At 41.2% G+C, this 25,746-nt stretch overlaps 1 protein-coding gene across 8 annotated transcripts in view; it reads right to left on the bottom strand.

Moving 5' to 3' along the window:
* Positions 1 to 25,746, bottom strand: part of FRMD4B (FERM domain containing 4B) — a 324,296-nt gene that overhangs the window by 79,135 nt on the left and 219,415 nt on the right. For all 8 annotated transcript variants that reach the window (XM_004738339.3, XM_045077913.1, XM_045077915.1 and 5 more), the window contains one exon: positions 18,455 to 18,539. In XM_004738339.3, coding sequence (XP_004738396.2) covers positions 18,455 to 18,539 — 85 coding nt within the window. The remainder of the gene's footprint in view (positions 1 to 18,454; positions 18,540 to 25,746) is intronic.

Below are 25,746 nucleotides of genomic sequence, written 5' to 3'. Positions count from 1 at the left end.
TACACAGCAGACTTTAATTACAGCATTCTAATTGCTTAAATGCACCCTGGCACCAATTTATGGTTACAATTTGAATTTGTAGTAGTGGGGTGTTCAGCTGAGAAACTACTCATATTTTTTTAAAAACAGTGCAAAGTGGCTTACAAGGTAATCAAGGATGATTAGAGAGAGAAAAGGATGAGTCAGGAAAAAGTTATGGTCACGATGTTAAAATTAAGCCTTCAAATAAAGAAGCTCTGCTAAAGTTAGTATCCTATTTAGATTTTTTTTTTTTTTGCTTGAGTAAATATGCAATGATATTTTTATTTTCAGGACTTTTGTGTATCCATCTGGCTGGATTAGTGATTATTTTTATATTTCATTATTATTTATTATTTTTTCCAATAGATCATACCATGCTTAAAATGTTCACCAACATTCTCCTTTTATGCTGTGACTGTGCTTTTTTAATGCTAAAGCCCTTCTTCTTCTTCTTCTTTTTTTTTTTTTAAGATTTTATTTATTTAATTGACAGAGAGAGAGAGAGATCATGAATAGGCAGAACGGCACCCAGAGGGAGAGGGAGAAGCAGGCTCTCTGCAGAGCAGGGAGCCCGATGCGGGACTCAATCCCTAAACCCTGGGATCATGACCTGAGCCTAAGGCAGCTACTTAACCAACTGAGCCACCCAGGTGCCCTAATGCTAAAGCACTTCTTATAAATGAAAACATCTTGTAACAGAATTTTGTAATAATACTGTCAATAGCAACAACAAAACCAAGAAACACCTAAGTGTTAATTGTTCCAAGAGGTTGACAAATATTAATTCACTGAATCCTCAGGACGGCCCTGTGCAGAAGAGATGGGGGGGAGACTGAAGCTTAAGAAGACAAGGAGATGGTCGCTTAAGGCCGTGAGTAGTGGAACCAGGATTCACAGCAAGGCACTGCCCTCAGTGCCCAACCTCCCCACCCCTCATCTTCCTCATGGCAGGCACTGAGCCATACTTTGGACAGTCTCACCAAGAAGTGAGCAAACAATCTCGGTTGGTGGCAAGCACCCGTGAACCACTGCCTTTAGCTGAGAAGTCAATCACACTCTTAAAGCGTATATTACCTGGGTAAACAATTTGTGGCCAATTCAACAGGCTTAACTGAAATGGATATCCTAGTCTGTTTCCTAATGAATACAAATTGCAAAACATCATTATTAGGCCCACTTAATTATGAAATGGGACTCTTCTGTCAATTTCTTCTGTTTGAAAAGTATAAAGACAGCCCTTCAAATTTCCTCCTAAGTCTTCCTGAGCGTGTGTAACACTGCAGAAAGGCAACATATGTCTGGCTCTCCTGGGCTGAACAAAGAGATGACAGATAGCTGATAGGGAAAAAGATGGACAGAGAGAGAGATCTGCTCTGGGTAAATTCGTTTTGGGAAGTTTCTTTGCCATATTCCTTTTGAAATCCAAGATGTGCATCTTCAAGGATGTCAAGCTGAGCATTCAAAAGCAGGAAACATAAAGAAAGTTGATTTCTAGAATAAATTGAGAAAACATCTTACGGAGTAATTTCACTCATTCCTGCATTTAAGATACTGTATTTTCAGCTGAACGGACCATCTACCTCCCCCCGCTTCTGTCCAAACATTGATCGTACTATTTTTATGACTTTTTTGAGTCAAATTTAGCCGTAGAGCTCTTCTGACAACTCATTTCTGAGAGGATGTTTTACTGAAAGTATGAATGCCGAGTTTAAATGTTTTAAGATAACTTATGCTAAATGGCACCGCTAGGAAATGCAGGCTTTTTAACTGCATTTTTAAGAGCTCTTCTCAATGTATTTAACAAATATCTGAGTGCCTACTTGTGCTGGCGATATACCAGTGAACAAAAAAATCCATTGTTTGAAAATTCCCCCTGGCTAGTGCCACCTGGAAGGCATTTTCCTTGTTATTTACTGTGTGATGAGGTTCTTTTACCTTTGTGGACCCCATTTTTCCCCCAAACAACTCACCCTCTACCATGTCAGGGAGGTGATAAAGACCAATGACTGAGCACATATGGCAAGTCCCCAAGGATTCAAACCGGCCTGTGTTCTAAGCCATTATTACGAAAACTTTGATTCTCCCAAATGTACAAGGCACCATATAATCTGAATGCTCATGGTTTAAGATGCACATAATTTCAATGTCAGGAAAACAGAGGGAAAACCACATGAAACAGGAAAAGGTGAAATATTTATTATAAAACTTGCAATAGCCCTTTAAAGTACAGTATTAGATTTCTTTGTTCCTCGTGGACTGGCTAGCCGTCAAACCAACTCTGATGTTTGGTTTAGTGACTTCACTTGGTAAATACTGATGGCTGGTTACTATGAGGAGGCACGCTAGCCTCTGTGTAGACAGAACGTACAGCCTGCAAAATCCAATTTCTATTCCTGATCCTTTAAATTATTTTAGCATCTTGAAAAGAACTCGAAGATTAACACACACACGCATGCATCTGTACACACACACATGCACATATTCACCCTTCAAACTCCAAATGCTAAAACAGCCAGGTTAGTAGATCTACTGAATATATTTCAGTTCTCTGTGACTACTCAAATTGTTGTCTGGTGAGCCACACGCTGAAATTCTGGGACAAGCATGAATGTGATCCTGAAGTATTGGATGGTTACAGAGGAGTATGCTTTATGTTCTGTTAGGTTAAATGGAGCTGAGGCCATTTCTCTCTCTCAAGACATTATAAATAGGGGGGCACCTGGGTGGCTCAGTCTGTTAAGTCTGTTAAGTCTGTCTTTGGCTCAGGTCATGATCCTGGGGTCCTGGGATCAAGTCCCATGTCGGGCTCTCTGCTCAGGGAGGAGGTCTGCTTCTTCCTCTGCCACCCCAAATAAGTAAATAAAATCTTTTTCTTTTTCTTTTTATCTTTTTCTTTTTTTAAAAAGAACTATCCCTATTCCACAGGTCTTTCCACGAATGTGTACTTAAAATATCTCTTTGCCGTGAACAGGAAGCTAGAATAGTACTAAAATATCAAAATGTTTTTTTGGTTGTAGGAAATATTCCCTCCAAAAAGAAAACCATGCTTTGATTATTTAGGAGCTCATGTATTAACTTTGGGGAGGATTCTTTTCTCCAATATTTCTCCTACCCCTGCTTTTTTTTTGTTGCTTTTATGGTAACTTTGGCTCAGTCAGAAGGAAGAAGAAAAGTCAATGATAGCAAGGGTAGTCTGGCTGAATGGGGTGGGTGGGAGAAAATGCCAGAAGGCTGGCCTAACACGAGGTTTTAGGATTAACTGGATTCTCTCTGCATATACTCTCAATGTTCCTCTGTCCCAGTGGCGTTCAAATGTTGATGACTTGTTTCCTTGGAATTCCAAGAGAAGATGCTTGAATGGGTGAGCAGAGAATTGTATCCACCTATTCTTAGAGCTGATTTTACAGTGATTCTCCTGAATGTCTCCACAAGCTACTTACAGTAAACACAGCAACGAAGGTTATAGTACATACGCTGAGATGCCCGTACTTTCAAATCCGATTGTGTGATGTCCAAAGTGTATTCCAATAAATTCCGTATATTAAATTTCAAGGTTACAAGTGCGGCACCAACGCTGGAAAATTGAATTTAGGAGCAGTAACTCCATCTTAACTAGTGAAAACAAAATAGGATTGAAAGCTGAGAAAGTCTAATATTATGGTTGTTTCTCAGAACTGATTTTCAGCTTAACTTGATCTTCTCACAAGCCCATTCTGAAAGACTGATCAACGCAGTTGCTAGTGTAAACTCTGTTTACTTTGCTCACTTGCCCACGATTTACTGAGGGCCTCTAGCATAGGCCAGGCTCTGTGCCAGTGGTTGAGCCGTGAACATGACTGAGGACTGACCTGGACCCAAGGACTTAGCCTGGCCATGGGCGGCAGATCCACGAACAAACAATTCGACACAACGGGAGGAGAGGGGAGAAGCATGTAAAGGGTATTTTGGAGGCTGGAAGAACTGAGCTCCAGATGGACACTGGTGATGGTGCTTAAGGGGAGGAAAGCATTGCTCCAGGGGTCTGGGCTGGAGCTGATTTCTGGAGGATAAGCAGAGGGAAATATTTGGCAGAGGGAAAGGAAGGGAGGGAGGAAGGCGGTCAGCAGGGAAACAAGAACATAAAAGAGAAAAAGACATTCAGCAGGCTAAGTATATTAAAAAGGCACAGAAGTTTGGCAAAGGCTGGGATCGTCAGGGAACAAGGAGGTATTTCAGTTTGACCACGGGGTGAGTGTGGGAAGAGGCTCCAGTAATAATCCAGGGCTTGGGCGTCCTCTTAAGGGGCTGATATGGAAAGGCAGTAGTAAGAAGAGCAAAAATACCAACAGCAAAACACGGTGCCAGACTCTGTTCTCTACGCTTTGCATATATTAACCTATCCGTTGAGGCAGGTACTATTCCTGCCCCCGCTTTAACAGTTAAACTGAGGCTTAAAAATGTTAGAACCATGCCCAGGTGAGAGCCAAGGCCCTGTTTCTGAGCCAAGGGTGCCTGGTTGCATTCCACAGTCCCTATAGGCAGCAGGGAGTCCCACGAAGACCTGGGAGGGGCGGGAGCTTTGTCGATTTCACTTCCTGAAATGCCTCAGCCCTGCTCTCCGATTGTTCATTCTTCAATCATTGACTCATTCACTTACTCGTCCATTGAACACCCTCTTACTTGAGATAGAGGTCCTAGAGATTCCCATGTAAAGAAAACCTGGCTCCCATCTTCCATGTGTCAGTTTATATTTAACGAAATAAATATGGGCGACGGAGCCATCAAAAGAAATGAAATCTTGCCATTTGCGACGACAAATGGAACTAGAGGGTATTGTGCTGAGCGAAACAAGTCAATCGGAGAACGACAACTATCCTATGATCTCCCTGATATGAGGAAGTGGAGATGTAACATGGGGGGTCAGGGGGGTAGGAAAAGAATAAACGAAACAAGATGGGATGGGAGGGGGGAGACAAACCATAAGAGACTCTTAATCTCACAAAACAAACTGAGGGTTGCTGGGGGGAGGGGGGTATGGAGAGGATTATGGACATTGGGGAGGGTATGTGCAATGGTGAGTGCTGTGAAGTGTGTGAACCTGGCGATTCACAGACCTGTACCCCTGGGGATAAAAATACATTATATGTTTATAAAAAAATTAAAAAAAAAAAAAGTGCAATGGCAAAGTATCCCTGTGCTCCTTCCCCAAGCAGCACACTTAACTCTCCAAACATAAGAGCAAAGAGAACAGAGGAAGCAAAGTGGACCATATAAGGTTAAAGCAGCCTAAACATACAAAAAAGTTGACAGTTTAACAAAATATAAAATGTTGGCAACAAGGGATCTCAACCAAAAAAAAAAAAAATCATGCTCAAAAGAAAGAAATATGACAGAATAATACAATCAAATCTCCAGTATTAGGCATATGAATCAATTCTTCTTTTTTTTTTTTGGTATTTTTCTGCATTTTCTACAATGGACAATTACTACTTTTACAATTGGGGAAAAAGCCATTCTGCCCATTGTCTTTAAGAGTAGACCTTTTGCTTTTCTAGATAAAACAATTAGGAATCTTCAACTTCCATTAGTTTTGCCAGGTGAGAAAGGTGACTGACTGAGTGTTTTTCTGATAGAGGGAAAGTGATGAGCAAAATGTTTTTATTCTCTTAATACAGCTTTAAAGAGGTAAAGTTCAGTGACTACATTGATTGCTTTCGTCTTTATTTTTCTGATTCAAAATAATTCAAGCTTCTTGCTCAAAAAAGTGATAAAAGCATGACTTAGGGAGCTAAAGTTCCATAACCTCACTCACAGAGATAATAGATATTTAGGCTATGCCATACTTTTTTGTTTTTCCCTACGTGTAAACCCCATTGTATATACATAAAAGTAAATAATAAAGTTAACAACAATCACAGTATATTCACAGTTCCATAACTTGATTCTTTTTAAACGAGACAAGGTAGTTTGGACACACTTCCTTGTCTGTTGGAAATGACGCTATTCTAAGATGGCCACACAGTATCTTATCACATCAATGCTTTGTCCTTCATTTAACCAATCCCTGCTGAAGTGTATTTTAGGCAGTTTCCAGTTTCCTACTACTAGAAACAATTATTTAAGATCTTTTTATATTTATCTTTTCATATTTCAGTAACATCGTCCATGAGATAATTCCCAAAGCTGGTGGACAGTTGGGTGCAAAGATATATTCTTACTTTTAATGGATGTGGCCAGACTGTCCTCGAAAGCCACAGAGGCTTTGAAAAGAGCTTTGGCGCCTCCAGCTTCACACACACAAACGCAAACAGAATTCAGTTATGCCATATGCTCCATCCCTCTGAGCAGGCGTAAGAGCGTGTTTTAGGGATGCTGGGCTGAGGCTCTCGCCAAGTCTCCTAATGAAAGGGCACATCTAATAAGCTCTCAGTGAAGAAAGGGGTCTGGAGCGAGGATAAGAATAAGTATGATTGGATAGTCTTGCAATAACGAATTTTAATAGGATCATTAATGCTCGGTTCTTCTGTGTTTCTACATTTATTCCAGGTACAAAGAGATGAGAGCTTTTGAGAAAAGAAAAGGGAGCATAGTGAAATCTGTTGGGGCATTCCTGAGCCTATGTCTGGTCCTTTTTGGTTGGTTGTATCTTCCTGCTCAGCCTAGAGCAGAGGCAGTCGTAACTGGCTTAGCACCCAGGTCAACATCTCTTGATTGATTCCAGAGATGTTCTGTTTAAAGAATCAGAATTGACCTAGGTTCTCTCCTGTGGTCAGACCTAACACAGGCTCATTAATACCCAGGAGGCTCACAGTTGTCACATACCACTTTATTATTTAACAGGATAGCATATGTTCACGACAGCATTTCACAAGTGTGGTCAGCAGTCCATTAGGAAGTGTTGCTTGAAAGAAAATTTTCACATGCAAGGAAGTTTGGACACTATTGGGCTAAACAAAATCACATGTTTGCATATTGAAGAACTTTTCAAAGTCTTGAACATGTTCACTGCATGTGGTGAATTTCCAAGAAAGTGGTCTAATACTCAAAGTTTCTTAAACTCTTTCTGGTAAGAAAATAGCTTAAGACATGAGATAAGATTCTTGAGCTGCAGGTTTTTTTTAAAGACTCATTTATTTATTTGAGGGAGAGACTTTGTGTGTAGTGGAGGGAGGGGGGAGGGGCGAGAGTGGCAGAGAATCTCAAGCAGACTCTACACTGATCGCAGAGCCCTACACAGGACTCAATCTCAAGACCCTGAGATCACGACCTGAGCCAAAGCCGAGAGTCCGATGTTGAACCAACTGTGCCACCCAGGCACCCTGAACTGTAGATTTAAAGTACAGTATTCGTGCCTGTGTGTGATCACAAATGCCTAATTCTGTTTGTGAGATTTCTTGTATTGTAGAGCTAGGAAGATGTCTCACACTGCTTTTTATAGTATTATGAAGGAGTAACAAGATACATCAATGAATTCTGGGTATGCTCAGACTTTCCAGGGTCCCTGGCATCTTTCAGAAATATTATGTGCTAGAAAGTCTCATCACATGTATTGCCTTTAAAGTTTAACACAACACACATCCACACACAAATGTACAAATGAAATCATCCTTAGGACTTAGGACAGGCCATGGGAAGGCCCTTGTGCTAGAATACTGATAGCACAGCACTCCTCAGAAATGCTGGCTCTCAAGAGGAATGCAGTGAATGTTTACTGACTGAATGAATGAATGCATGAATGAATGAACAAATGAATGAAAGGCAAATACCCTGCTTTCTGGAGCTAAGCTGCCTAGTGATTGTGCCATTACTAATGAGAAATTTAGCCATGGCCAAATTATTTAATGTACGTATGTTTCCATCTCCTCATTTGTGCAAGCAATAATACAAAACACTATCTGTTGTTGAGAGGATTAAATAAGCTAATAAGTGAAAAAAATCAAGGCCTGCTGCCCAGGGAGCTCTCAGGAGGTCGAGATGGCATCCTCACCCTCCTCACCCCAGGGCATGATCTCCCCTTGAACCCCACTTGCTTTGCCTTTTCCTGCCTTTCCCTTAAAAAAAATTTTATACACAGTAGACAAGGTGGCCAACGTTATTTTAATCTCCTAAGTATGTCTTCAAATCACTGGTTTTAAAAAAGGGGTGGTGGTCATAATTGTACATTGATTACTAAAGTCAGATGTGGTCATGGAGGCCTCCAGAAATGGGAACCGGGGCCACGCCCGCAGGCCCGTTTTGGGCATTCAGGCTTCTCCTCGCAGGCAACAGGCAAGGGGGACCGCTGCCCACACGCTGAGCTCTGCCAGGGTTCCCCAGTATCAGTTTCGGAATTTCCACATCATCGCCACCTGGCACAGGTGGTTGTTTTGCAAAGGCAAGGTGTGCCCCTCTGCATTCTCACCGAGGAAGCCAAACAGGTTCAAGAGCCCTCACCTGACCAACAACTCAGACAAGAGCACTCTCCCAGGGAACACTTGACCCACACGCGGCTGTTGGTAGCCTTCTGGTAGGTTCTGTTCCTCCATGAGTGCTCATGTGGGGCAGAAAGGAGATGAGTGCTTTGTCCCCCAGCCCAGCTTGTGGAAGCCATTTGGCTCCTGGTGTCCGGAGGCAACTATACTACTGTGGGCTAAGACCATGAATATGTGCATCATAGGTGAGAATAAGGGAAAGAAGGAGCTTAAACTTCAGATGCCTCAGATCCACCTCTGCCATGGGGAAGGGGGTAGATAACCCTCATACACCCAGAAGCAGTGAATTTAGTGGTTAAAGTCCTAGATTCTGGCATTAGACTGCCTGGGATGAATCTTGGCTCCTCCACTTACTAGCTATATTACCTTCTGTATACTTAACCTGTCTACCTCAGTATTCCCACCTGTAAAATGGGGGATAATAACAGAACTTAGGTAAGGTTTGGAGAACTAAATGAATGAATATATGTAGTAAGCACCTCGTAAATTGAATGTATTCAATACTCGTTAGGGGCTGTGGCCTACCCACCCTGTAACAATAGCCCCTAACAATAGGTTTAAATTAGGGAGGACACTTTTATTTCCCTGGAGCAATGATCAAAGAAAAGCAGAGGTGCTTTTATGGGCCATAGCGCCTTGATGGTATAATTTTCTAAGGATACTTTTCCCACCTTTAGTCGCTCTGTGATGTTAAGCAAACAACTTAACCCGCTTGGGCTGCTGTTCTTTTATTTTTAAAAAGGGGATCACACATTTTCTCCTTCGTGGACTAGAGTGAGAATCAAACGCAGTGAAATGTGTATCACTTAGCATAGTTCTGGCACACACACACACAAATGTACAGAAAAGGCTCTGCAGACGTTTCTTTCCTTCCAGTTAGTTTCAGAGCTGGAAAGCAATTTCTTATCTTTTTCTGCTCTCCTGCTCTTAAGAGGGAAATGCCTTTCCTGTTTTAACTGCTGGGAAAGAAGAGGAGAAATGAAAAGGCATCTTTCTAGAGTCGTCTCTGGACCTTGATTTGTATGTCACAAAGCCGGGTTCAACCCATATTTAAATATTCTGCATGTTTAACACGCAGAAAACCCAGTGGTTCTTCAACTAAAGTGCTCAGGAAAATCACCAAAGAAACTTGTTGAAAAGGCTGATTTCCATCTCGCCTCAGTTCTGATTCCGTGCTCTGGAGAGAGGCAAGAAGGCAAGAGCTTGCTCATTAAGAATGATCACTTGTTGCAAATCTGATAAAAGTAGTCAAAGGTCACACAATGAGAAACACTGCTCCGATCTCACCAGATCATTTTGAAATGGGGAAAAAATGGCTCAGCAAGTCAAGGAGAAAAATCAAGAAATCCTTGGAGCATTCCCAGTTATAAACAGCCTCAAACAGTGCTGGCAGGTAGCAGGCACAAAAAGGAAAGAACTGCTAGATAAATACTCTCTTATGTACTCAGTTCTAGCCATGGTTGACTTTGGCCTATATGTCGATAGCTTTATAACTGACGTTGACCATAACTAGTTTTCTGTAAGATTACTGTTGACATTTAATTGATATCTACAATAACTGGAGAACAATCTAATGCCCTTTTAACTTTTTTAAAATAAAAGTTGGACTATATGTTCAGTTTTCTCCGTTATAGGATCATTCTTACTCCTTTGCTGAAGATTGTAATTAAAGTTACCATAGCATTGCTAAATGATATTCAGGAATACCAGGAAAATGAAATTTCCTAAGCATTTTAGATGTTTAGTTTCTCAGTAAGTTTATATACATTTCAGAGTTAATGCTAGTCATGTGATACAACAGACAAGCCGTTTTGTTTATCTCTAGACTTCTTGGGGGAACAAGTGTTCATCATCAACAGCATCCATTCATTTATTGTGTTAGTGTACAAGAGTTCATTGAATGCCCAGTTCCTACCACACTATGTACATGGGGATTTGCTTTAGAGTAAACAAAAGTGAAAATTCTCTCTTCCTTTTTCAGACTCTCCTGGGATACCCAAACTCAAAAATGAGGTCCAATATGTCTTTCAACAGAAAGCTACCAATGACTTCTTCTCATGGGCAATGACATTTACGAAACCACTGGGAACCACCCAGTGTTTCAAACGGTATACTCAGAAGGGTGAATTTTTTAAACATAAAACCACATTTACATAGCTAACCAGAGTATGAAACTTTATCACAAATCGTATTTCTTTCTGACAAAGCATACAAAAAGATATTGTGGTTTTGTCAGTATCTGCAGATAAGAGCTCTCTTTTCTTGCCTGGATTTGTTTCTGTCTTCAGTGGAAGGAAGGAGCTGGAAGACAGGGACAACTATCTGGCAGGGAGAAAGAAGTGTGGGTAGTGGGTGACTAGAGGTGCTGAACACATCATTGCCAGGTAGCATGTCCTCGGCACAGTGTGGAAGGAAGCCCCATTTACCCACACATGCAGCATTGGGCCCTAAACTAACAGCAGCTATCAGTGACCGATTTTCACCAAGCAGTAATCCACCCATGTGTGTTCTATAGCTGAGACTATGTTCTCATAAAATGTACTGACTCCTGGGTCCATGATTCAGATGTTATTCCCTGTGTGTGATGTTCTTAAATTATCATATATCTTAGAAATTACTCAAAAGCTGCTTTTCCAAATAGCGATGTGATCCTGTTATCACTTACCGGATCCTGTAACATCTCTTGGGACCATTTGTTACTAGTCATCTGCATATTACTTAGATAGAAAATATTCAACTCTAAATTCTTTTTTTAAAATTAAAAAGAATTTTTATTTTTTATTAACATGTAATGTATTATTCAACTCTAAATTCTTACAACTGAATTAAAAAATTATTTCAAAAATATTCATAGGTCATAATGCCTAACAATACTATATTTTGTAAAAGTTCTAAATTCTTTGACAAGTCACAAAATCCCTTTCCATTTAGAAAGGATGTCTCAAGAACTGACATTCATAAGAAGAAGTAGAAGTTAAACAAACTCCACTTTTCAGTACTTCCTCAAGACCAACAGAATTTGGCACACAAAGCTACAAGAGAAATATCATGAGTTAAAATTTTCCCTGTATCTGTCTTTACACAGCAACAGAGCAAAGAAGCAATCAAGGAAACGGTTTCATTGGCCCATGGCCAGCTAGGTAGTGAAAAATATAACAAGGGGTAATTGTACTTCTCCACACAGAAGATAATGACCAACGGTGGTTTACGAAATGTTTTCTCCTGACTCAGGAAATGCTGCATTTGCTATATAGGTATCTACTTATCAGTCAACTCTTAGAGTTCTTAGGGAAGCTCAAGTCCCAACAAAGAGAGGCTATGTTAAAGTCTTTGGTGCTGAAGACATTTTACTTTCTCCATAGATTTAACCAAAAGCTCTGATCTGAATACTTCTGTTTATAGCCAAGATGGGTTAACAGGGACTGGATTTACCTTCTCACCATATATATACAAACAAACAGAAACATATTAAAAAAAAACCTAAAAAACCAGCCAAGAAATATGAAATAAAAGTTTTCAAAATAGTGAATAAAAGACAACAAAGGACAGTGAACTTTGAATGAGGTGAACCCCATGACTGCCCCCACTTACAGCCATGAGAATGTTCCTGGGCTGTGAAGGTGTTACACGGAACAAGGTATACTCTCTTGAGTGGAGGAGACAGAGCTGAGAGACTGGGGAGGCCAAAATGGATATAATTTGCAGAATAGAGTGCCAGAGAAAGGAGAGCTTCACAGAGAGAATCCTGAAGATATACAGAGTACTGATCATTGCATGCATGGAAAGATCCTGCCCAAGACTGGGGAAAAACTATCTAAGAAGATGAAAGGGAAGAGTGCCTGGTCCTCACACAGAGGTGGCTCCCACGGAAAAAACTCATAATTCATGGGGCATTGAATAGACCATTAGGAAGGTCTTGCCTCAGTAATGGGGAATAACTGGCTCTAGAGTGAGCACTACTCTAGGTCAGCCTAATAAATCATAAAACTAAGATTTGACAAAAGTCAAAATGCATCTAAGTAATTATATTTTATTCCAAAACAATATCAAGAATATTTACAGGAATATAAAAATAGGCAGTGCTCCCAAATTTAAATTAAACACTATGCAGCATTCATTTAAATATTATCAGGCATGCAAAGAGTAGGCAGGAAAACATGACCCATAATGAGGAGAAAAAAACGAATCAGTCAAAACCTACCAGAACTGACACAGATATTAGAATAAGTAGAGAAAGGCTTTGAAACAATTATTATAACTGTATCTCATATGTTCAAAAAATTAAGTAGCCACATGGAAGATAAAAATGATCCCAATCAAACTTCTAAAGATAAAAACTTAATATACTGGATGAGACCAATGGAAGATTAGATTGCAAAAGAAAAGATATAAAATTGAAGATAGAGCAATAGAAAGTATCCAAAATAAACATACACACAAAAATAACTAAATAAAAAGAAGAGAGCACCCCTGGGATGTGGGATAACTTCAGATTGTCCAGTATATGTGTAACTAGAGTTTGCAAAGGAGGCATGGGTGGGAATAGGAAAAAATATTTGAAGATGAAAAGGTGGAGATATTTCAAAAACTGATGAAAGTTATAAACTCACAGGCCCAAGATGCTCAAAAAATACCAATATCAAGAAACATGAAGAAAACTATACTGTAGCACCTCATAATTAAAAGGACTGATGAAAAGAAAATCTTAAAAGCAGGCAGAAATATCAAGTGTTCACACAAAACCAACAATATTGTGTGCACCTATAACGCATCAAAAAGTAAAATGTACGGCACTGACAGCATAAAGGCTGTTGGGGGAGAGAGAAATACACTATTGTAAAGTTTTTGCACTACACGTGAAATGGTATTATGCCACTTAAAGGTAGATGTAATAGGTTACAGATGTATACTCCAGAGGCACCTGGTTGGCTCAGTCACTTAAGCTTCAGACTCTTGATTTCAGCTTAGGTCATGATCTCAGTGTCGTGGGATAGAGCCCCATGTCAAGCTCTGCCCAGCGGGAGTCTGCTTGAGATTCTCTTTCCCTCTGCCTCTGTTCCTCCACCGGCACCACCCCCTCTAAAATAATAAATAAATAAATCTTAAAAAAAAGTGTATACTATAAACCCTAAAGCAACCATGGAAAGAATAAAACAAAGAGTTATGGCTAATATTCCAACAAAATAGGTAAAATGGAATCATACAATACACAATAAATCCAAAAGAAGACAGAGGAAAAAATAACAGATGAGACAAACATCAAATAAATAGGAAGATGACAGACCTAAACTTAATCATGTCAAAAATCATACTACATGTAAGTAGTATATATATAACCTGTTAAAATACAATGATTGCCAAAATGCATTAAAAAATCAAGATGCAGGGTGCTTGGGTGCCTCAGTGGGTTAAGCCTCTTTCTTCGACTCAGGTCATGATCTCAGGATCCTGGGATCGAGCCCCACATCGGGTGCTCTGCTCAGGGAGCCTGCTTCCCCCTCTCTCTCTCTCTGCCTGCTTCTCTGCCTACTTGTGATCTCTCTCTCTGTCAAATAAATAAATAAAATCTTTTAAAAAAATCAAGATGCAATTAATGTTGTTTTCAAAACGTGTGCTTCAAATATACGGATACAAATAGTTCAGAAGGATGAGAAAAGATTTACCATGATAACAATGAATTGAAGAAACTTGAAGTGATTACATTACTATCAAACAAAGCAGACTTCAGAAAAAAGAATATTACCAGGATAAAGAGGTTCATTTTACAGTGATAATCAAGAGGACACAGCAATTCTAAACACTTATGCCCTAATAACAGAGCTTTGAAATGCATGAAACAAAACTAATATTTTAATTAGGTCAACTTGCAAAAATAAATAGAAACATTCACAGTAAGAGCTGGAGATTTCAGTATCCCTCTGTCGATACTTGATACAAGAAGCAGACAATCAGCAAAATATAGTAGACTTGAACGATACTATCAACCAAGTCTACTTAATTAAAACTATAGTATATTCTGGGTCATGAAACTAGTCTCAATAAATTAAATAGGATTTAATTCATTCAAAGTGTGTTCTCTGACTATAGTGGGATTAAATTGGAAATAAATTAAAAAATGGCTAAGATAGGGGCTCTGGGGTAGCTCAGTCCATTAAGTGTCTAACTTTGGGTCAGGCTATGCTCTTAGGGTCCTGGGATAGAGTCCCATGTCCAGTGAGGGTCTCTGCTCAGCGGGGACTCTGCTTCTCCTTCTCCCTCTCCCGTTTCTGCTCTCTCTCTCGTTCTAAGAAATAAATAAAATCTTAAAAAATAATGGCTAAGATATTTCCAAAATTGATGAAAACTATAAAACCACAAGTCTGAGATGCTCAATAAACACCCATCATAAGAACCATAAAGAAAGCTATACCAATGCCCCTCATAATCAAAAGCAGTGATAAAATTCACAGAACATTCCACACAGTGACAGCAGAATACACATTCTTCCCAAGTGTACATGGATCATTTACCAAGATGGAACATATTCTGGGCCATAAAACAAGCCTCAATAAATTTAGAAGGATTTAATTCCTACAAAGTGTGTTCCTTGACCACAGTGGTATCATATTAGAAATAAATAACAGAAAGATCTCTAAAAAAAAAAAAAATCCCCAAATATCTGGAAACCAAACATGCATTCTTCTAAATAACAAGAGGCCATTGAAGATATTCAAAAGAGGAATTTTGAAATCTTTTGAAGTAAATAAAAATGAAAACACAACATGCGAGAATTTGTGGGATACTACTAAATCCGTTCTCAGGGGGAAATTTTATCTACTAAATGCCTGTATTAGAAAAGAACATCTCTAAACAGTGATCTCAGTTTCTATCTCAAGGAACTAGAATAAGAAGAACAAATGAAGCCCAAAGAAAAAGGAAGAAAAGAAATAATAAAGATAAAAGATAAAGATAATAAAGATCATAGCAGAAGTCAATGAAACAGAAACCAGAAAAACAACAGAGAAAATCACTCAAACCAAAAGCCGGTTCTTTGAGAAGCTCAAAAGCGATAAACTTTAAGCCAGACTAATTAGAAAAAAAAAAAAGAGAGAGAGAGAAAGGCACCATTATTAATATCAGGATAAAAGAGGTAACAGCACTGTAGACCACATGTTAAGAGGGAGATAAGGAAATATTTTGAACAATTATGTCTACAAACTTGACAACTAATTAAAAAAACAGGCAGACTAATAAAGATAGGCTAAAACTATATTAGCAGATGTCATGAATATCTACAAAGAAAATCCGATGGAATCTACAAAAAAGCTACCAAAATTGATGAGTTTAGGAAGGTTGCAGGATTCACGAAAGGTACAAAAACAAACTGTATTTTTATATACTAGTAATGAACTCTCAGAAATTGAAATAGAAAGATACCATTCACAATTACATCAAATAATATGGAAGATTTAGGGTCAAATCTGACAAAAGTACTGTAGGCTGAAAACTATAAACACTCCTTAGAGAAATTAAAGATGACTGAAATAAATGGAGTTTATATTCTGTGTCCTGGGTCTGTCCATATTGCTAAGTTGTCAGTTCTTTCCACATTGATCTATAGATTCAGTGCAATCCTAATGAAAGTCTCAGCAGGTGTTTTTTTGGTTTTTGTTTTGTTTCATTCTTTTTTTTTGAAATTGACAGATTGATTCTAACATTTATATGGAAATGAAAAAAAATAGAATAAACAAAACAATGCTGAAAAAGAACAATCTAGAGTCTGTTCTGATGTCAAGACATTCTAAAGCTATAATAGTCAAAACAGTATGTTATTGGCAAAAAGGCTAACAAATAGATCAATGAAACAAAATACAAAATAGTCTAGAAATAAACTCATGCATAAAAATAAACTGATTTTTGAAGACCACTTTGAAAAACATTTTGGCAGTACCTTAAAAAATTAAGCATATCTACTTATATGACCTAGCCATTTTGCTCCATTTACCCAAGAAAAAAGAAAGTATGTGTTTATACAATGACTTGTACATGAATGTTCGTTGTATTTTTACTTGTAATAGTCCCCAAACTGGTATGACCCAAATGCCCATCAACAGGTGAGTGGATCATTTTGCAACATATATATGTATTGAATCATTCTGCTGTACTCCTTACATTTACAGGGTGTTATATGTCAATGATATCTTAGTAAAGCTAGGAAAAAATGGGGGAAAAAACCCCACAGGAGAATTGAAAAACAATTTAAGGTACCTCCATACAATGGAATACTTGAACAGTAAAAAGGAATGGGCCACTGATACATGCAACAGCATAGATGAATCTCAAAATAATTATGCTTATCAAAAGAAGACATAAAGATGGGGCACCTGGGTGGCTCAGTTGGTTAAATGTCTGCCTTTTTGGCTCAGGTCATGATCTCGGGTCCCGGGATAGAGACCCACATTGGGCTCCCTGCTCAGTGGGGAGTCTGCTTCTCCCTCTCATTCTACCCTTCCCCCTACTCTTGTTCTCTCTCTAATAAATAAATAAAATCTTTCAAAAAAATAAAACAAAAACATTATCTATTGCAGGATTCTGTCTGTACATGACTCTAGAAAATGTAAACTGCTCCATTGAGAGAAAATGCAGATGTACAGTTGCTGGGTATATGCACTTTCTTGATTTTGGCGATCATTTCATGGCTACTATACATGTTAAAACTTACAAAACTGCATACTTTAAACATGTACAGCCAATTATTTCTCAATACAGCTGTTTTAAAAAATGCAACAAAAACCATGCCCAGTCTGAGTCTTCAATCGATTAAAGCTCTGTCTGTGTGTGTTCAGGGAGCCACCCTTAACATTTTGGGACCTATGGGAAATGTACCAATGTAGGTTCCTTAACCCATATATAGTCTGCCCCCATTGTCTTTCTAGGCCAGGCATCCTGGGCACCCCTCAGATTTAGGGTGATGTATCTGGACAGAAGGGGTTCCCACCTTCTGGGGTCTGGAAGGCCCTGGAAATGGGCATGGCCTCTGAGATCCCGGACACTGAAACTATAACCTAGAATGGAGAAGTTCTCTCCAGATGAACATCTCTAGGTTCACAGGCTCCCTGCCTTGGCTCAGGGTGTGGTTTGAGAGCACGGAGTAGAAGCCTTGAAGGCAAGGATAGTCTGCAAGGGGGTAAGGTCAAAATTGAGAAGGCTTTAGAGCAATGTGATATCCGGGCATGGGATCATTTATCTAGCAATTCGTGTTCACTGCACTTTACAAAAGCAATGTATCCTCCAAAGATTGGATACAAATAAAAAAACAATATAGCAAAAAACCGGCCTGTCACCACAGATTACTGAGACACTGCTTTATTTTATTTTTATTATTATTTTTAAAGATTTTATTTATGTATTTGACAGAGATCACAAGTAGGCAGAGAGGCAGGTAGGGGGTGGGAGCAGGAAGAAGGCTCCCCACCGAGCAGAGAGTCCCACGCAGAGAGCTCATGCGGGGCTTTATCCCAGGACCCTGGGATCCTGACCTAAGCCAAAGGCAGAGGCTCAACCCACTGAGCCACCCAGGTGCCCCTGAAACATTGGCTTTAAAACATGTGGCTCTGAGCAGAGGCCCCTAAGTAAGATTGGTTTGGAATTATGGGAGAGGTAGGAGAAACTCTGTGAAACAAGATTTCCAGAATGACTTTTTTGAGATTTCAATCATTCTGACTGCTCCATCTTTGCGTCTTTCTGGAATATTCTGTGTGGAGTATGAGCTGCCTTTAAGGCCATGGTAGTTGTCTGTGAGTGTGAGTCCCTTGCAGGTGGCTGTCTTTCTTAGAATTCGAGAAGAGCTGCCTTTTGTTTAAAATTTTTATATTTTTTTAACAGCCGTGGAAAAGACTGTGGCCCTTTTTCTTTGGACAGGAAAATCTAGGCAATACCACTTGTCCTCCCTACTCCAGTCCGTCTGGGCTCATTCACTGAATGTAACAATTGGGGCATCTTACCTTGTGCACACAGGACTTGGCGTTCAGGAAAAACAGCTCCACGGTGGTTTTATCCTTTAAAAACGATATGCTTTCAATGTAAAACCTGAAAAATAGTACAGAAATTGTTTTTTTTTAAGATATCTTTCCCTCCCTCAGCATGATGTCATGTCTTCATTTAGCGTCCCCAAAAGCAGAGAGGATTTTGAGGAACTAGGAAACAATTGTGCTTTTTTTTTTTCCTTTTAAAAGAAGTCTGTAGGGACGCCTGGGTGGCTCAGTTGGTTAAGCAGCTGCCTTCGGCTCAGGTCATGATCCCAGCGTCCTGGGATCGAGTCCCACATCGGGCTCCTTGCTCCGCAGGGAGCCTGCTTCTCCCTCTGCCTCTGCCTGCCATTCTGTCTGCCTGTGCTCACTCTCTCCCCCCCTCTCTCTCTGATAAATAAATAAAATAAAAAAAAAGAAGATTTATTAAAAAAAAATAAAAGAAGTCTGTAACACATACGTATGTCTACGTGTATGTACAAATATTCACGGATATGAATGTAGGCATACATGCAGTTAAAATCTCTTAACAGAAAGTTTTTGTGTGTTGGACGGTGAACTCAAGAGAAATCCGAAATGGAATCCAGCTACAAACCCAGCTTTATCTGTGTTGATCATTCTTGGACATGTGTTCTGGGAGCTCGTAATACCTCAGCTTCAAAACAGCCCCGGTGAGCTTTGAGGGCTGAAAGTAGAAGTCGACTGAGTGAGACGTACAAAATGGAATGCTGACGTCCGCCCTGGGTCTCAGACTGGAGCGGTGAGGGCCCCACGCCCACCTTGCCAGGCACCCACCAGCCAAATTTCAATCACACCCCACTTCTTTCTTGTCAGCCTTCCAGGCCAGGGTTTTCACTCGGCAGGAAGCCAAAGCACTTAACCTTGGACTTTTTTTCATGCAAATGAAGAGTATTCTAGGCCTCTCCCCACCCCCTTCCCTGGGCTTTAGTAGCTTCGACAGCCCCCTGTAAGGAGGGGAGGGGAGTCCTTCACTGTTCTGGCCTGTTCTCAAAATATCCTAATGATGAGGCTGGCCAGGGAACGAGAAGCCCTGGGTGGCTGAGCAGCCTAGAGGAGGTGCAGAAGTTTTTCTCAAGTTTGGAGCTTTGCTTGATGAATAATGCATGAAGAGACCTAACACCCCAAGACAGCTCACAGGTCGGCTCCTGGAAGAGAAACGGACGTGGCTCGGGAGCCTGGTGTTAGTTAGCTGCACACCATCATGAAAGTTCTTTGGCGTCTGTCCTCCATCCCCTGCCCCCTCAACGAGGACAGGATGTTGGATAAATAAATGAAACTGAAAAGGACCGTGGATGATTTTATCACGGTGATGGCAAAATCATTGGAAAAATTCCACCTCTAATGTTGAATCATCAAGGGGAGTTCCAGAGAGAGAATAAATCCTTTATATTTTTCCCTACAAGGGTTTATCTCATAAGTGAGGTTAAGGAAGACTGACGACGGCTAGTCTGTGAGGAAGGAAAGTGGAGGACTCAGACACGGAGGAGAACGTGGGGTTGGGGGAAACAGGCTTTGGAACTGGAAAGGTCCAGATAGGGACTCCCTCCTCTAACCATTTATTAGCTGTATGGCCTTATGGGTATGATCATCAGCTTCTTTGTGTCTCTTCTAAAATGGCTGTCATGGTTGCACTCATGTCATGGTTTGGGGGGTCTTGGAAGGATTAAACTAAGTAATATATGGATTAAACTAAGTAAATATTAACAATTGTTAATAAAAACCTATTCTCTGGAATTAAATGCTGTGTGGCGGCGGGGTGGGGACCATGACTCGGCTTTGAGTGTAAGATCCCAGACCTCCAGCGGCCTTGGCAGCATTACTCAGGGGTGCCCCGGGCTTTTGGCCCTTGGGGCAGTGACTCGCTTGCTTCTGTGCGCTCAGCTCCCGCTGCGGACTTGCCCTTCCTTTTTTTTTTTTTTTTAATTAATTTATTTATTTTTCCATATACTTATTTTCAGAAAAACAGTATTCATTATTTTTTCACCACACCCAGTGCTCCATGCAATCCGTGCCCTCTATAATACCCACCACCTGGTACCCCAACCCGCCACTTCAAACCCCTCAGATTGTTTTTCAGAGTCCATAGTCTCTCATGATTCACCTCCCCTTCCAATTTACCCCAACTTCCTTTTCCTCTCTAACACCCCTTGTCCTCCATGATATTTGTTATGCTCCACAAATAAGTGAAACCATATGATAACTGACTCTCTCTGCTTGACTTATTTCACTCAGCATAATCTCTTCCAGTCCCGTCCATGTTGCTACAAAAGTTGGGTATTCATCCTTTCTAATGGAGGCATAATACTCCATAGTGTATATGGACCACATCTTCCTTATCCATTTGTCCGTTGAAGGGCATCTTGGCCACGGTCGCCAAACTATGGAAAGAACCAAGATGTCCTTCAACGGACTTGCCCTTCTTTCCTTGACTGGTGGCTTCTGCTTCCTGCCTCCCTCTGCCTTCACTGTTTCTCTGTCACTCCCTCTGAGGGATCACAGGGGCTTGGTTGGTCCACTGCTTATCCCACATAAGGAGCCTCTCAATGGCTGCATCCTGAAGGGACTTCCGGTTCAACTAGGTAGTGATGGTGCCAGTTGCTTTCTCTCTTTGCTTCTACAAGTACTTTATCCCTGTCAGCTGAGGTAATGGGAGCTTCCTGAAAGGGGCAGCTGCAGTGGGCCAGCTACAATCTCCTGAGCTCTTGCTTATGACTAGCCAGGCGCTAAGCGCCTTTCATGTTTTGTCTCATTTCATTCTCAACAATCATTTCACTTAATCTTCAGTACAACCAGATGCCACAGGTAGCAAATTATGAGCCCATTTTACAGATGGGGAAACAGAGATGGAAATGTCAAGTCATCTTCTCTAAGGCCTACAGGTAGGAAGTGGTGGAGACATGATTCGAACTAAGGCCTCTCAGACTTCAAAGTTCATGTTCCAAACCCACGTGATATAATATTTTCGTACAATAACAATCACAATGAAAAGTAACACACACACAATGCCATGGGGCCCGAAGGAGGGTTGCAATTAGCTCGGCTTAAGAATCAAGAGGGAGAAGGTTGCCAAGCTTGAAATCCGTAGCCCTAAGTGTCACAGGGCACGAAACGTCCCTTTGGACAACTGAGCCGAGTCTTAAAGAATGCATGAGTTCACCAGGTAGGGAGAGTTCACTATTCTAGGGAGAGGACATATCAGCCAAACCAGTCCTCTTGCTAATCTTCAGGAATTCAAGAGACCACATGCAGGGGGCTGGGTGGCTCAGCCCTAAATCAGCTTGTGGCTTGCCCAACTCTGAACATACAGCTTTGTACCAGAAACTGGGTTCACCTTGTTTCTGAAGCCCAAGTCCCTGACTATACCTTCGTTCCAGTAAACAAGCCCCTATCTTGTTTCCCACCACTTTCTGGCAACCTGCCCTGCTGCCTTCTACCTTTCCTCTTCGGCATCTGATTACCTGCTCTCTCAATCCAGAATCCTATCTCTCCCTCAAGGGGGCCATTGTAATGGCTTCATATTTATGGAGCGTATGAAAAGTGAGTGTCATCCTTTGGGAGAACAGCTCCCCAGGCACACCTATCAACATGTATCATGAAGTGAAAACAAAATCTAGGGCTTCTTAATGAAATAAAATGAACTCTCCCAGACTTGTAAAATAAAGACCTTTTGTTCCAGCCCCTTTTTGGCAAAAGGATACTGTTTCCTTTCTGCATGCTTACTGTGAGTCATTTTCACCAAGATTTTGTGAAGCTGAAGCCCCTGGTTCAATTTCCAGCCCTGAAAGGAGCTCAGGCTTTCTGACTAGGCATATGTTTCAGAGACAAACCTCAGAAAGCTTAATAAGTACAATTTCTTGAGAAGAGAGTTTGCTTGGAGAGGTTTTGTCTCTAGTTTATGTGCTCCCCCAGCTATCTTTGTTCCTTCCTGATGGGACAGGTGTTCACCTAACCACTTAGCAAGGATAACAGAACATCACACTTCAGTGATGTGACAGAGATGGCTTGGGGAAGGGCAGGCCTGTTGGCCTGATGACAACACAGGTTTTGTCAAAAAGCGTTAGAACACGGGAGTTGTTTGGAAAGGATCATTCTTCAATAGTCACTTACGTGTAGGTGGCCAGTATTTTCTTCTTGGGCCATTTATTCATGGTGACCAAAAGTCAACACCATGGAGTTGGGGAGAGAGCCCCATCCTGGGACCTTGAGCTGGCTGTGCAGCTGCTCAGTGCTCCCCTGCTTTACCTGCCCCACACCCCAGAGCCATGAGATGTTTTAAATGTGCTCAACAGAGTGGATGGCATGTCACTCAGTAGCCAATGGGTGGTGGGCATTATTACTAGATTCTTCTTCGTCTGTGGATGGGACCATAATGATAGGCACTGGCTAAGCTGAGAAGCTTTTTAAAACTTTAGCATGTGTCCTTCCTAAGCTCTTTCTCTCAAGGACACCAAATGCTCCCCAGGTGTCCATTTTTTTTTTTTAAATTTAAGGTTTTATTTATTTATTTGACAGAGAGAGATCACAAGTAGGCAGAAAGGTGGGCAGAGAGAGAGCGCGGGGTGGGAAGCAGGCTCCCTGCTGAGCAGAGAGCCCGAAGCAGGGCTTATTCCCAGGACTCTGAGATCATGACCTGAGCGAAAGGCAGAGGCTTAACTCACTGAGCTACCCATGTGCCCCCTAAGGTGTCTATTTTGACCCAGAACGGGAAAATGTTGTGAAACAAAAATCCTTCTGACCATTTACGACTTGTTCTCCACAACTAAGCCTATTTCATTTTCCAGGGCGATCCTTATGTCTCAGTGATATCGTTAAAGACAGCGAATCGGGCAAGAATTGCTCAATGACCTTGCATTCTGAACAATGCTAGGCTTGTGAGTGGCGTCCGGTGAGGGCCTCCTTCTGGGTTTCGGTCAGTCATTGTAGGTAATTTCTGGCACTCAGCGCAGCCGCAGGTCCAAGGAGATTTCTATCAGGTCCCAGTCCACATTTGGAGCAGGGAGATCTCTGCTTATTGCTTGTAATGACCCTGCCACACCACCGTCTCACTTTATAATGCGTGCTGAAGACAGCAGTGTAATTGAAGAATACTGTACTTTCTCCAAGCCATTATGCAGGGCTCGTGGGAGTCCCAGATGCTCCTTTCATCTCTGAGAGGGGTGACGTCTGAGAGAATTCCCCAAGGAAAGCACTATTTGCTTCCACAGTGTGCTCCCCTGCCAAAAGACATTCCCTCACTTCTGAATTTCCAGGCATCTCTAGGAGAACCAGCGAGGGCCCTCCAGATTAGCCTGTAGGAACCTGCCCTTTTGCTCACGGCTGCGGTGTGGCTCTTTCTGAGCTCCCCAGGGATGGGCTAGAAGCCCAGGAGGGGTAAGGGCCTTGCTGTGACCTGTCCGAAAGGGTTCTAAAGAAGTCTTCTGCCCCAGGCAACCCATAAGAATCTAAGTGTGCTTCTTCCCTTCCAAACTGCAAAACAGCCAGTTCCCATTCTCCCCGAGCAAAGGAGGGACACAGGCTTGGAGAAGAGGGCAAGAAGGGAGGCAGGAAAGGGAAGATGGGGCGTGGGGCGGATGGCTGGGCACCGTGAATGACAAAGACAAACGATGAGATCTTCCACCGAGGGCAACCGTGAATGGGTCTGACCTAAGCCAGACAGTCCCAAACCTCCCACATTTGAAGACCATATATCATGTTATGGATTTTTTTTTTTTACCCATTCCATATGTGATTAAGGTAGTCTCTTAATTTATATCTTAATAATCGTTAACATTTACTAAGGTCTACATTATATGTTCGTATAGGTTTAATCCTCCAACAACAAGGTGCATTTTACACATGAGGAAAATAAGCCACAGGGGGCAGTAAAGAGCAGAGCTGGGATTTGAACCCAGGAGAGAAGCTAAAGCACCAGTTCCCAGTGGACAGAGTAGGGGTGCACTGGGCAGTGTGAGAGGCATTTTTGGATCACCTTGACTTGGAGGGTGTCCTGGCATCTGGGTAGCCAATGCCCAGGACGCTGAGACCATCCCACATCCCTGCGACGAATCACATGCCCTGCACTAAAGGCCAAGCTTTAACTTCTGCACGCTTCAGCTTTTTGCACTCGTTACATTATTCATTCTTTCCTTCTGCCCTTTTGATGTCACCCCGAGGACAGATTACAGAGGAGAGTGAGCCGATTCCCACAAATAATGTTTGATATCAGAAAGCACACTGAGAAATAGAATCCTGTAAAACTGGAATCAGGATCAAGCTTCAAGTTTTGAAGGGTTCTGTGTCTTTCTGGATCTCTCGTATGAGTCAGGATGTCGGATCCTTATGGATGGTGGCCTCTGACCAAGTGCCTGGAAGGTCAAGAATTGGTGACGCCACTTAGGAGGTCACAGTCAATATTAAGGCAGCCAACAGTTACCTTCTCTAGGTTCCAGGATATTGCCCACTTCGATGTGACTGTGGTGGGTAGCCCAGAGCTCCGGCTGACCTCACACATCTGCCTCAAAGAGCCTCTGCTGGGTCCACAGTAGGAGGAATTAGTTATTCCTCTGGGCTTTTGATCACATTCCTCCTTGAAGAGATAAAGTTTCCTATCCTCTGCTTATTCTAAGTTATCTGCTCTTTGATAGCTTTCAAATAACTCGCAGCTAGCCCCTCACAAACATTCTAACTTCTCTTCCTTTTATCAGTCCTAACACTTGCGTTGAAAAAAAATGTCTAAGTAATGAGTTCGTTGTAGGAAAAAAAATGGAGAGAGATAAGCAAAAAGACAAAAACAAATCATTCTCATAATCATTCTACCCAGAAATTAACTGCTGTTTGCATTTTAAAAAAATGCTTAAGTAATGTGTTCATCGTAGGAAAAAATATATCGAGATTAACAAAAAGGCAAAAACAATCATTCCTAGAATCATTCAACTCAGAGATTAACTACTGTAAGCATTTTTGACTTTCTCCCTACTCATGTATTTCACGGAAGTGTAATCATGTCACATGTTTTGTGGTTTGCTTGACTATATTGGGGGCATTTTTCCATATTAACAAATCTCTTTTTTCACCAAAGTTTTTGTTTGATTGTTTTTGCCTGTTGTGTTGTACTCCATATATTTGGTTTTCTTAAAAAAAGAAAAAAAGTCCAGTGGAATGATGGGGACCTACAGGTTATAGTCATGATGCCTCCTTCAGTTTAACTCTTTTTAAAGGCTGAGTGTTCCAGAACCAGGCCACCAGGTGCTGAGAGAACTTTCGAAGTT

Source organism: Mustela putorius, unplaced genomic scaffold (assembly GCF_011764305.1).
Source record: "Mustela putorius furo isolate JIRA1106 unplaced genomic scaffold, ASM1176430v1.1 tig00000095_pilon_pilon_pilon, whole genome shotgun sequence".
In the NCBI taxonomy this organism is placed as follows: Eukaryota; Metazoa; Chordata; class Mammalia; order Carnivora; family Mustelidae; genus Mustela; species Mustela putorius.
The sequence above is the reverse complement of the archived record's forward strand: the minus strand, read 5'-3'. Positions and strand labels throughout refer to the sequence as shown.